The 13,704-nt window shown below is 40.5% G+C and overlaps 1 protein-coding gene across 2 annotated transcripts in view; it reads right to left on the bottom strand.

Annotated features, from left to right (window-relative positions):
- Positions 1-2,237: 2,237 nt before the first annotated feature.
- LOC111260872 (claudin domain-containing protein 1) overlaps positions 2,238-13,704 on the bottom strand; it is a 42,252-nt gene continuing 30,785 nt past the window's right edge. For both annotated transcript variants that reach the window (XM_022833936.2, XM_022833935.2), the window contains exons 3-7: positions 13,109-13,216; positions 9,523-9,650; positions 8,108-8,215; positions 5,567-5,737; positions 2,238-5,364 (exon numbers count right to left, since the gene is read on the bottom strand). In XM_022833936.2, coding sequence (XP_022689671.1) covers positions 5,254-5,364; positions 5,567-5,737; positions 8,108-8,215; positions 9,523-9,650; positions 13,109-13,216 — 626 coding nt within the window. In that variant the 3' untranslated portion in view covers positions 2,238-5,253. The remainder of the gene's footprint in view (positions 5,365-5,566; positions 5,738-8,107; positions 8,216-9,522; positions 9,651-13,108; positions 13,217-13,704) is intronic.

The following is a 13,704-nucleotide window of genomic DNA, read 5'->3' as shown; positions in this document are numbered from 1 at the left end:
TGTACGAAAAACGAGACTAAATTATGCTAAGCTTGGGGACTACCCATCCATATGCTGTTGCAGGTCATTGAGGTAGACCTGGTTTTATAGCCGGCATCGAAGAATAGCAATATGTTACACACAACATAGCACCTATATCAGAGTAATGAAATGCCAAATTTTCGGCGCCATCTCAATGCTACTATTATGCATAGCAAGAAACACATAAGGAAGTGCTGTTTGCAAAGGGGTGTAGAATTCATATGTACATGTATATAAGGTCATACGTTTTTAAGAACACTCTGCGAATTTCAATATTCTATTAGAATGGATTGGGCATTAAGAAACGGTGGCTTTTGACAACAGACATTAATAACTAATAAGACCTAAATAAAATAAGAATGTATGTATGTTTCTTCTGAGAGTCCTTGAACGTTGTATAGCCGACCTCTTTAATTGGTGAGCCGAGATTGAAGTGATTAAAATGTAAAATATTTCACATCCTAATTTGCCAACGAGATTGAAGTGATTAAAATGTAAAATATTTCACATCCTAATTTGCCAACTTTACATTCTAAAAATGTATAAATAATAAAATGTATTGGTTATACGAGCAGTTTAGTATATAAGCTTGTCGTACATATTAAAGCTTATTGCTCAAGTATCAAATCCGATTAAACAGTGACCACTTGCTATTTATCTAGATTCATTCTACATAACTGTCCAAGGAACCTACCTCATAGTAATTTCTATGAAAAGATGGCTGGGTCTGCTGGACCAGTTTGCCTATCTGGTATAGGTACCTTTTTTCTTTAAACTTGCCGGTGACCTTTATCTTCAGTTCCTGATCCGAGGCATTTTTCTGTAGGTCCTACTCACAACACGACTGGGCCCGCTTCTCGGTCCCGCCAAAAACCAGCAACCAGAAGGCTTACATTGTGAAGTGTCGACCTGTACTTGAGAGTCAGGTTAAGTTGTTTTCGTTGCCAACGCTGAACTGTGAACCGGCTATGACTATCTATTGAAGCTTTTTACGACGGCGTACTCAATCTTCGTTCTCAATCTGCGTAATCAAACGTTCGACATGTACGCTGAAACGACCCTTCCAAATAACACTTTTTTTTCCCTTCAGCGATATCTGTTGAATTTTTCGTTCTGAAACCGCTTTTTTTGCCTCTGCTGGGCACATTTGAAAACAACTAAACACTATTAAACGCTATATGATTTCGAAGACCTTCACACATATGAGAATGTCTTTGGAGAAGTGAAATTTCCAAGGACTTAAACACAACGTTAAATTTTCCATGGTGTTCTCGTAAGCTCAGTCTATACTGCAGAGCAGTACAGTAACACAGTAGCTTGACGCACGTACAATACAGATTGGCGGACGGATGTTAGCACTCCGACAGGTATGCATGTGTTCTTTGATGATTCGATCAATCAAACTATGTCCCATCTTTCAGTAACGGTAGACCCAAAATGACTGCCGAAGGACCACCATCGAGAAACTTGGCAGTTGTCAATATAAAAATTGGATTAGAGCATAATATAAACAGAACGGGTACGTTGTTCGCAAGCGAGATGTGAATAGGACGAACAGTATGTAACGCTGGCATTATACAGCCGTGTGTTTAGACTCGCAGGATGCAAGGTAGCATTAATATACATATATATATATATAAGATTGCCCTAGAAACGAATTTTGAGGAACACCTGCTGAGCTCATCGCAGCGTTAAAAACGACGTTGAAAAAGCTGTCATCTACTTCTTGTTGAACAAGTCTTACTACGTTTATCCTAATCAAAGACTTTCCAAACGGCAAGGACAACGCCAAAGGATGCATCGCTGTCATCAGTTCCATGACGAACAGGTTCTATTGTCGCAGCGGGAGCTTCAGTTGACGCGTTCGGTGAACGCGCGCCAATGATGAAGGACGGCAGACCCGTTCAGGTAAATCAAACACTATACGAAAGACCGTACCGTACACTTTTACGATGACAATAATTTGGCAAAACGATGGCGTGCTACAACTTAAGATACGGAAAAACCGTATAGCGAATAATCGTAGTTTATCAACAGCAATGACGGGGGCAAAACATCTTCTTTGTTACCCTTATTTTTATCACTAAGGGCTTTACCCCGTTCTGTCGCCCATTAATTCACTCTGGGTGAGCTAACCTAGTCGTCCTGCCCCATTCATATAATAAATATACGAATCGATATCATGTAAGCTAACACTAAATGAGAACACAAATAAATTTACTTACCGAAGTATAGAAGGTTTATTATTATTGCAGTTCGTCCGCTATCATTTTATCAAAGACATACCGCTACATTCTATCATTTGGACAGCAAAATGGTTCGGCCTTGTCAAGCTCCACCCTGATGTACTGTTTCCTCAGTTAGATTCGTCTTTGTGACACCACATCAGCAATTAGCTGATCATGCCGTAAAACGTTCGATCGAAGAAAGTTTGTTCCCATCTTCACGGTTGGCAGACTACTACAGCGAAAACCTCTAACGCATCCAGAAATGGCTGCCGGCATCTGATGAAGTTGACGCGCGATGCATTGATTACAACATTGCAAGCAGTGGTTCCCTTGGCCAGCTATGAAACATTAGTATTGCTGATTTACTATAGTACCTTTGTGTATGTATGTATGAATGTTACAAACAGAAGCTCGGGATCGTGACATTCTGTCTATTTCCACCACTTGTGAAATTCAGAGCTTTTTCGTCTCTACTCGAACTTTATCTATTTATATATATGTTCCCAAAGACAGCAAATAGCCGTCACTGAACGGACAAATCGTGCCGGGCAATTTATTCAATCAACCGACGTTACTTTATCTATGAAAGCCTCACCGCACGCAGGCATACCGTCATCATTCTTACTAGATATGAGCATTAGGCATATGTAATTATTTATTATGTATACCTATATAATAATAATAATAATAATAGAAAGTAAAAACCTTATAGGGGATTTCCCGTTCGTTGCTTCGAGCATACGCTGGACAGCCAACATCCTATAGTGGCCATATTAGATATGGAGCTGTTTCTTAGTTCCTAATCAAACCGAGATACAATCGTATCACTCCGAAACAAGTCAAGGTTAGACCTAACGAGGCTATATAATATTTTTATATATATCATGTATTAGCGTATTAGTGGTAATACCATTAACAAGTGTCGTTGTACTGCGACAGATCGACAATTGCCCCCTTCTAAATATGAAGGGAGCTGGTTGCGCATTGGTCCCATGGAAATACAAACGCGTTACAGAAGCTATAAATACTATCGATGGTAATTTGAATAGACGTAACGGGATGCTTCGAAGCAGTTTACCTAAGTTAAGAAAAATCTTATTAAACAATTTGAAGTTATCGATCAATTTTCATCTAATTCATCGATGTATCATGTATGGCGGATACTCACTATAAAAAAATTGACGTTCCGACGATAGACAACACGAAAAAAAATCAATAGTCATAGAAGCCTAGAGCAATTTTTACTCTGCTGAACGTTCGAATTTAAGGTCCTAACTATCCGAATGTAAAAGATTGGGTTATAAATAGGACCGACGCACAGTCTAATCCTTATATGAGTTAAAAAAAAATGACTTATCGAAGACTATGTTTGATGATGTGAAAGTAGTAGGCGTATCAAAATGAACGTGCTCGTTTTTTAATGTTACTTTTACAATTTCTCGGTTTAAATAGGTAACGCTGTGTCCTTTCCTCTTTGCTTAATAGCAACAAACAGTACGCGTTTTTCTTATTGTTGGCCTTGTGAGCACTGAAAGAGCAGGGGATCATTGTCCGGCTTGATTTATCTGGGTACAATAACTGGTTTAACCAATACTCGATGTCATCAACACGCTCGGATACCCCAGAGCTACCACTCACCATTATGGCCATTCCGCGCCGGAATGAAGTACATTCTTACATACATTACACACATACATATATATATATATATATATATATATATATATGGTTCAGCCTTTTACTATTCTACTTCAACGACTATGATTCCGTTTTGCGAAGATTGCTACACTAGCTTAATATTATATTTGTATGTACATGCTATGCACATTTATGCCCTCGATGGGCAACGAATGAACCAAAAAAAGTGTGCAGTCAATTTCTAGCCAGGCTCACAAGTATTATATTTTAGTGGTCAAATATTAAGGCTAGTCTATGCCCCCTTCGGACAGTTTTTCTCTCAAACGCCCCCTGTAAGTCTCATGGTCAGAGCACGTACGTTGATCGGATTCGTACGTTTAGAATCAACCACCAATTAGCAAATATAACAACATGCTATAATAATAATAGTAATAATAAGGATAATACTTCATGTCCAACTAATGTATCATTTTTCATTCGTTTCAAACGAATCGGGTAGACACTCAGTTTTGTTACAATGGCTTGGACAACCGTCGTCAGCCATTCGAAAATGTCTGCATCGCCTCCTCCTGCCCGAACGTGCAGGTCGTACTCTGTCATACATATACACGTGTACTGGTGATTCTATGCATACTACCCTACGACAAATGCACTTGCTCACTGTAACAAATAGTCCCGATATCAAATAAGAATGAGCATGAAACGTGTGGCAATCGAGCAACGATAGCGAAAGCTGTTAGGCACAATACTTTGAAAAAGCTAAACATCCGAAGGGTCTGTCCAACGTAAAAACAGGTGCGCAAAATACCTGGACCTATACATAAAACGCAGTAGTTTTATTGGGTAAGACTAGGGGACGCTGTTTGCAACGATACTCAACGGCTGTGTGGGGCTTGCATAAGCTATCTTTGTCCATTCGTTCGCACCTGGCAAGCAAATCAATAGATTAGCCTGGAGTCTTCTCTGCGCTCGACGTTTCCCTTCCGTTTTTTCTGTTTCTCTCTTTTTATTTTGCTCTTTTTATTGATGCTAGCGCGCTCTATATCGTCTGCATTAATCAGCGTTGGTCTTAGATTAAGGAAATGTTACACAATAGTGGGAGCAATGAAGGGCTAACGGTATAACTTCTGCCAACGCTAGTTGGTTTCGACAGCCACAGTCCGCTAATTTACATACATGTAGAAGATATGTCTCTTCAGCAATTAATATCGATGTCTCTAACGCAAATTTGACATGAACTGGAAGCAAAACAACAGCCCTCGCTGTTAGACAGGGTACTAAGCATTCCTACCAAATGAGGTTATTTGACCGATGCCTGAGTACACTGCCATTTGATGACGAAGCCTTATAATTATGTTCCAAGCATTTAGTATCCGTAAGGATTGCTATACTGCGAGCCCGGGTGATATGGTGGGTAGGGCCCAGGATAAGCGGCGTAACCGTATCCTGAGTATGGCTGCCGCTTGTCAGGATATACCTAGAATAATGGAAAAGCAAACATTTCGTTAACGAACGAAATACTAACATCTATATAGTGAACATTATTATTATTATTATTATTAGGATTAATGTTATGCTACTACGACTAGGGTTACTGTTTATTTTCGTGTCAACTTGACGCTTGTATCATAGTGCCAAATAGTAGGGTAATCTTAGTTATGGCAATGATCGTTACGTACCGGCATTAGATATTGCATGTTCTTTGCCTGCTCGTTGTCTTTCTCGCGACGGAGGCAGTGAGATGAGCCGAGGAAAAGGACCCCAGTCAAGAAGCTGAAGGCCACACCTAGCCAGGCCAGCATGTATGACCAACCGTAGAAAAACAGGGTTACCCCGGGGCGACGCAGGATCTGAAAATGGATTATGCATTAAAAACAGTACAGCGCATAAGTGAACCAGCTTTCACGTTCACTGCTAAAGTTCAAGGTGATATACATATAATTATATAAACTCTTAGCGTGTTCATTCTATGTACGTTTATTCTTTTTTGTGATTTTTCAGCATTTCAAAGATACTGGTACTGGTACAAAGAGAAATTCCTTAGGACCGAAGTGCCGATTAACGACTATGTAGCAATTAGAGTTGCTATAGAGCGCTTGCTCTTGCCTATCGATATCGGTCCGATTCAATCGGTAGGACCATCCATTAGCCTTTTAGGCAAACCCAAATCGAAGCTATTATTATGCAACACGTTACATATAATGTAACGATCATTCGTTCCCTTACCATTTGCTTACAAGCTGCTGCAGCGGGGAACTGGATTCAGCACGTCAGCCGAGCTCCTTCAGTGCTCAAGCGAGTGCTCATTGAATTCATATTCAAATTTTGCGCCATTCTCGTCACCTATCTTTTTTTGCTTTTCATATTTTGGAGCTTCGAAATACCTCTATAGGTTTAATTTGTTAATGAGCAATTACGATGTGGGTACGCCCGAGACGTGTTGAACGTATTGACAATAGTCTTGACAAGTCGTGGAGACAATCGTTTCACTGAGGAGTGTTTCCCGCGTGTCGTTTTCGACATATTATTTACTCGTAGCTTTAAATCTTAACAAGTAAAGGCGACTACATTTTTTTCCTTTCTTGCATCGTTGAGCGGCACCACCTCAAAGACGTAGGCTTTTCTATATTGCTAAATACCTCAACACGTGGAAGTAGCAACAGTTACCGATCGCGCACGAGCCCCACCGTAAAGTGACCCCGTTCTTTTGTCACCTATGGTTTCTGCTACTACCGCTGTTGTTAAAAGGGAACCTCTTCTATTCTCCAGATGACTTCTATGACCGTAATAGGCTCATTCGCGTTGCATTATACGTTGTCATATGGAAGTAAATGCTATAAATGTACTTACGGGAAACGATCACAATATCCGGTGACGAGCTCACCTTTTGCACATGTACATATATATATGTGCGTGTCTCTGTTGGACATTGCAATATCTCTGTAGGGCCGGTCATAGTTGCAGACCTGAGATGTTTTGAAGCTGCCTTACGATAGAATGATCTAGTATATGATAATGGATGGAACAGCTAAAATGTAAAATATGCGAAGTTTTTTTTTTAACAAACGCATAGGTACAGATGCATAATCACACAAATATATGTATAATGACGCGAACGTTATCGGGCAGGCACTATATATATATATATATATATATATATATATATATAGTGCGCACGACACGTGCTTGTATATGATAGGTAACTGCTGCTACTGCTGTAGGTCTATTTACCCTCGCACTGATTTGATCTTGCTCACTCTGTCTGAGTCTCTGTTTCTTCTTTGACGATGACTTTTGGACGCTTTTTCTCGAAAAATTGCTAGAAGAACCGTTCGGCCCCAAAGAGTTACCGCGGGTGATAGGTATTGAAAAATCATAGAAGGAGGTACCAAATTCCTTTCACGGGGAGACGGCCACGATTCTATCAACAAATGTATGGTATCAAGAAGGGAGTTGATAGTCGCCAGTAAACAACGCCACGATCTGTGCGCAATATGGCGAAACTGCGCTTGTACCGATTAGCTCGGGGATTGGTGAGAACGACTGTTAAAAATCGTTGACCGATTTGTTGTTTTGTCACCCGAAATATTTTACTAAATAAGAGAATTAAAACGAAGACCGACAAGCGCTATATAGAAACTCATCCGCATAACCAATTCGTTCGTTGTCGCCGAAGGCTAGTTATGCGTACAGATATGTCGCACATTGTAGGAAATAGTCGTGTTGGGTCGACCCGCTGACGTTTTTTGCGTAGACGTTCGTTTCAAGGTTCAAGCGTAATCCCATTTACCACCACATACACTGACTTATTGAATCTATTGGTCGACCGTTCCTAAGAAGGTATCGAACACTGTCGCCTGCTGATAAATTGGAATTGTAGTAACAATAATGTATGTTAATGCGCTACATGAGGTCGATAAGCTTGATGGATATTTATTATAGAATCGTTGCAAGGTATCGGCTCAACTCCTTTCCGCCGTAATTCAGATTGATATCGTGATCTATCAGTGTGCGTTGAGAGAAATGAGGGGTCCTAGTGAATGGATGCATTAATTTACTATTTGCTATCATCAAAATATTATCTAAATAATGATTTATGATTGTTTGTCTAATTGTTTTGCTAGACCTTCTACCCGGTACGGAAAACGGCTGGTTCAATCGACAGTCAAATGTAGGACGTATTATCTATTGAAATATATGGAAGTTTTGCCCGAACTTACCGCTGGCCATGCGTAATAGCTGAGATTATCGTGAAGCTTCTTGTAGTCGTAATACTCCACTCCATGCCAAAGACCCATGGCTCCTCCGGCAACGAGCGCAACCAGGATCTGCCAAAGAAGCCACAAAATATAGATAGGTTAGGTTCAACGTCGCCTATGGTCTCTGGGCGGACAGTCGAGATCCTGAATAGAGAGTCAAGCACCCTAAGGTATCTAGGCTTGAGTTCAACCGATCACTACTGCTTGGATTCAATGAACAGTGACTCCAATCAATTATCACATGTTTTCCATCCTAATTAAGATAAGGCATGCATTATTGAAAGATTTGCTACCAACGCTTCATGTCTTCGTTCTGTATGACACCTGTACTTTCGAATTGGCGTAACCTCTATAAAACAACGTCCACGTTGAGGGTTTACAAGCGAGCTTAACGGCGATGCATCGAACGGTGAAGCCGGCAAGCTCTTTGCTGCAGTATTGTCGGTAAAGGGGCAACACCTAGGCAGCCTACCACATCGTGCTGGTAGTGAAACAGTCGTATAACAAACAAGGCCAAAAAGGAACCAGGGCGCCGTTGAATATCTTTGTACTTGTGCCAACCAGCTTTGTGTTGTCATGGCTTTTTTTTCTTACTTTCTGTTTTTTTTTGCAGTACGTAACATTATTTGTATGCTTTAATGGGGAACAGGCACGCGTAATAATAACTTCATCATTAGGCCGCAAATAAGAATCAACACATTTACGCATCAAGGGGAGTCAAGCACGAGGATAGCGTCTAGGGAGGTACAGGGAGGCCATACAAGTTTATAACTGCTATTTTGACAATGTTCGCCCTGCCATTGTGTCTCTTGGCGGAGCGCCAATGTTTAACAGGGCCAAGCTTAGCTTGGATTTGACAGCGTTGTCATAAAGAAGCACGTTGCTTGTTCTTCTGCTATTTTTTTGCCGTGTTCGTGTTAATATGGGATATTTCAATTGCACTTTGTAGTCTAACCCCTATTTACCCTACGCTACATCACAAACATAGCCCCTACCGCTAATAAGCGGCTGAAGTAGTCGATCAAATAGCTACGTTTACAATAAATAGATATTTGATCGAATGTAATCACGGGATAACTTGTTTAAATGGATCACACAATATGAAAATTGAGTTCCTTTCAATGTTCGCTTCGAAATCGATTGAGGTTTTACTTCCTGTCGTACGCGCACATGTTTTCATGAAGCAGAACGGCTTCATCATTGTCTAGGATGTGGTCGTAGATAGAGGCGAGTTATTAGTCATGTGATGATCGACTGACTCAACAGACATTTGCTTACTAATAGAATACGAGTAAATATAGAACGGGAAATATCGAAATAAAGATAGGCCGGAAGTCAACAGGTGTGATCGTCACTTAAAGCAGACATCATCATACCTGCAGGAGACCGGTAGCGATTATATTCGAGTAGGACCTTTTCCAACAGCCCGCGATGCCTGTCCAGAACGAGAGGAAAGATAAAAAGAAGGACACGATAAAGAGGGCAACGCAGGACCGCGCCATATCTGTAACCGAAAAAACAACAGAAGCAATCGGATATCAAGCATTTAGTGGTACTTCATAAGTAATTTAAATCTTGTAGTGCTAATCGGTTATCTAAGGCGCAGTTAGAAACTTGTAATAAAACATGGCAATTTTATAAGCCATGTCTAAGCTGTTTTTAAACGAGAAATTCCCTCTTCCATATCTCACTTCTGTTGCGAACAATCTGTTTTCTTCATTTAATATATTGATTTAATCTATTCGGGTGTTGTCTTTATGACCTTTTATGAAAATGTCCATCGTCGCAATAGTGCTGTTATTATTATAATAGTTAATCATGAGCCTATTATGTTTGTGCATGTGTTTTAGCGTCTACGCGTTATTCGCTGCCTGTTCTCAATCCGAACGCCCATCAGGCCATCTGAACTGAGATGTTCAAGCATCAGTGTTTGTGCATACTATAAATTGAAATAATGTCTCAGTAGTTTATATATAGCTAGATCTAGAACAGTTCAGATTTTTAGATCAGGTTTTGCTTTATCTGATATTTTTCACGTGCTTCCATTGACGAAAAGAAACAGGATCGCAAAAAAAAAGCAATGGCTATCATGTATGGGTGATTAACGTTTCCAATCTGGCAGCTAACGTGGACGGACAGCCTGGTAAAGCAACTTACCGTTCGCTAATATTGAGGTGCCGCAAACATACTGCTTTACCGTTAGCGTCTCTATTGAAAAGAAGCAGTTTTATTACAATACCTTTATATGCACTATACTTCAGTCGTGGTCAAAGGCGTACTTCTTAGTGAAATTTCATCAAACGCCGATACGATTTGTTGGATTGACAGATTTTTTCCATCCCTGAACGAGCGTCGTCCAATACGGTAGAATGAGATTAAACAAACCAATGGTACCCATTCATCAGTTTTATCAACCCGTTGGTCGGCAAACTATAGCGTGAAAAGTTTTTGCCACCTGGTAAAAGTACGCGAGGGGTAAATAGTGGGGTAACAAAATGTATCCGGTTCTACTCGTGACCGGCGAATGACGTGTAGCGCTAAATCGAGCATCAAATAGCCACTTCGACAAGGAACGCTTTCATGACTTCACCCTATAGTCGCGGCGCCAGAAAGCATAAAATGGCTGTGGTGAAAAGTACTGGAAACTAAAGAAAAGTATCTTCTTTTTTATTCCAAAATTGTTTGGAAATTGAACAAGATGCTATAGTTATTAAGTTTAACGACTGCCATGCTACATGTCGATGGAAATGTCATCGAAATATATGTTTCGTTGTGAAGGAAAAAACCTTATGAGTAAATTAATCTGGAAAAACGTCTGAAATATAAACTGAAAGAATCAGACGTTTGCTTTGTTTGACTAATAAATTTGCCTATACTGACACGTTTCTTGTTCGAATCCGCGCAGGAACTCCTGCACAAGAGGCAGGTGACGACTTCGCAACTACTAGCGCAAAGCGCCTGCCGTAGCCACGAATTGTACTGTTAACCGTAGAAGAAGTGGTATATCGTACAACAAGCCAGGGAAGACCCAGCTTTCACCTTCGCAAAGGTATCTGACGAAAAATGCCCACATCTAATTGCCGTAAGCCTCTGTTTCGTTGCTGTACCCGTGTGGGTAACGGGGCGACGTTTATTTTAAAATCTACTTATTTTTTTGGTTCGGGCTCTCGCCTTTTATAAGAAATACGTCGAGCGTAAACGGATCTGCCGATAATCGTCAAAAGGTTTCTAACGGGCGACCAGACACGTTAAGGCGTCATCTAAGGATTCTAAAGATTTTGAGTAAGGGTTAGATGCATATATATATATATAGTGATAATCGGTCAATTTGCATAAGCACGTATTAGGGCTATTGTAATTGCCCTAATACGTTAAGTGACGCTGGTAAAGTGACAAGGTGTTTGCATGTTCTGCCTGAACGAGGCAGACAAATACTTAATATTCAGCCTGATGGCGGTCATTGGCAATGAAAGAATACAGCCAGTACCTCGTCAAGCTCTTGAGAAAAAAACTAACCAAACTGCTAGACGATCAATGTGCAATGAGAACCTCGTTCGCGTCGTGACTGTTATTGTCTGTCCATCGTGACTGGATAACGACAGATGTAAAGCTTTATGTCGTCTAACCGTCATCGATTATGACTGTTCATCAATTGACTGTACAATCGTTACGGCTCAATAGTCAATGAGCGGTGACCATGTCCTATAAAGAATATCAATGGTTTCGGTCGATGAAATCCGTGTGGCCTTTTACTGGCAACCGCGCAATGCCAGTTACTTCATCAACGACGAGACGCATACGAAATACATACCTAAAAGTTCAATCGGGAAAGTTGTTTTTGTCGCCGATTGTTAATTTATTCACAATAAACAGTAATATTATAGAAATAGAATTAAGCGAAACCTTGTCATCACGATGTCTCGTTTATTATAGCTAGAATATAAGCAATTCGGAACGTCCAACGATCTGTTCTCGAATCAAGCCGTTAGAGATTAACGAAATATACTTTAGGATCCGTCATGACTTTGTGATATTGCTAAAATTTATCGAGATAATATCATGACAAGCTGAACGGCAGGGTCTACCGTTATCAAAATACAAGGCCATAGCGCTAAACTAACTTTTTACATTTGGCCAAACATTAATTTCGAATCTACTTACTTTTGAACGGCCTTTCAAATAATCGCAAGTGTAGATTGTGAGGTAAAATTCGATATAAATCACCCAGTCCGAGACCTGCCGCTCCTAACGTCATGATAACGATAACAACTATATAGCTCAATAACAAGTTTTCTGACTACACACAAACACGTTCGGTAGGCGAAAGTCGTAACACGTCTTTTAGATGGTAAACAGAAGCCCGTCTACCAAATGGAAACAAAAATCATGCCCGTATTTTCTTTCCTTTCGTTAATTGGAGGAGATTTTATCAGGTTCATGGTCGTATCGATGCTAGCCGACGTCGGGCATCGCCTTGCCAAACTGACCAAGAACAAACGACTTGAGCGCCCACCGAGCCATGAAAAGTCAACAGGTGCATTTTGGTAGCGTGGGGGGAAAAAAAGTACGATTGCACTATAATGGCCCCTGTAATTGCCGATTGATGCTATCACGTCGACGTAATCGTTAAGGACATGGTAAGAACGAGGAGAAAGAGGCAACGAGCAATGCAATGAATCTGTCCCTTTGCATTTGCAGCTGTTTTCAGGCAGTTTGCAATCGTACGCGTTGTATAGCCATGTCGTTTGCTGGGATTTCAGTGACTGACACCAGTTTCTGCATGAAAGCTTTCTCAGCGCCCTCATCTTTTGCCTTAGGTCATTTTTCGCTTAGATCCCAATTACTTGGCACGTTATGTTTATCGCTGGTGCTGCTTTTGCAAATAGTACAGCACCGACAAGATTGGACTAACGATAATGTTTAACAGTCACACAAATATGGTTCACGTATGCGGATACTTACGCAGTCTTTCCCAACGCTGTTCTGAAAACTGGTCGGATACCTCATCCTCAGGGATGTAATAGTTAACGTTAACACAGTCGGTCTGTAGCGGTGACATGTAGGTGTTCACTGAAAAGACGCCAAGGAGAGAAAAGCGGAAAGAAGCAAACATCATAAATAACGACGGAAAGATCAGACGGGTAAAACGTAGGCAAAGTGTAAACAGCAATTTTAGTGGTTGTCAGGTGAAGCGAACGTTGATAAATACCGTTGAATACCTATATGAGTGTTTATCATTTTAGCATCTATTTAGGCCTTTGCTATGCGTTGCCCGACCCACTGAGTACGCCACAGTATAGCACGCCTACCATCTAGTCTACCTTTGATACAATTATATTGCTTGATAAATAGACGTAAGAAAACACAGAGGCGTTCTATAACCGCTAAATCCTTCTAGCAGAAGCTTTTGCCATCGTCCCTAATCGGAGATTGATTGAAAATAAATCGTAGATTTAGTCTTTTTTAACGATATTTCATATACACAAATAACGTAACTGTTTCAACTTCAAGACGTTCTGATTTTTATTGTTATTTTTTAAAAACTTAGTTCAGTTCAA

This window comes from Varroa jacobsoni, unplaced genomic scaffold (assembly GCF_002532875.2).
Source record: "Varroa jacobsoni isolate VJ856 unplaced genomic scaffold, vjacob_1.0 scaffold_486, whole genome shotgun sequence".
NCBI classification, from domain to species: domain Eukaryota; kingdom Metazoa; phylum Arthropoda; class Arachnida; order Mesostigmata; family Varroidae; genus Varroa; species Varroa jacobsoni.
Note: the sequence above shows the minus strand (reverse complement) of the source record. Positions and strands in the feature narration are given on the sequence as shown.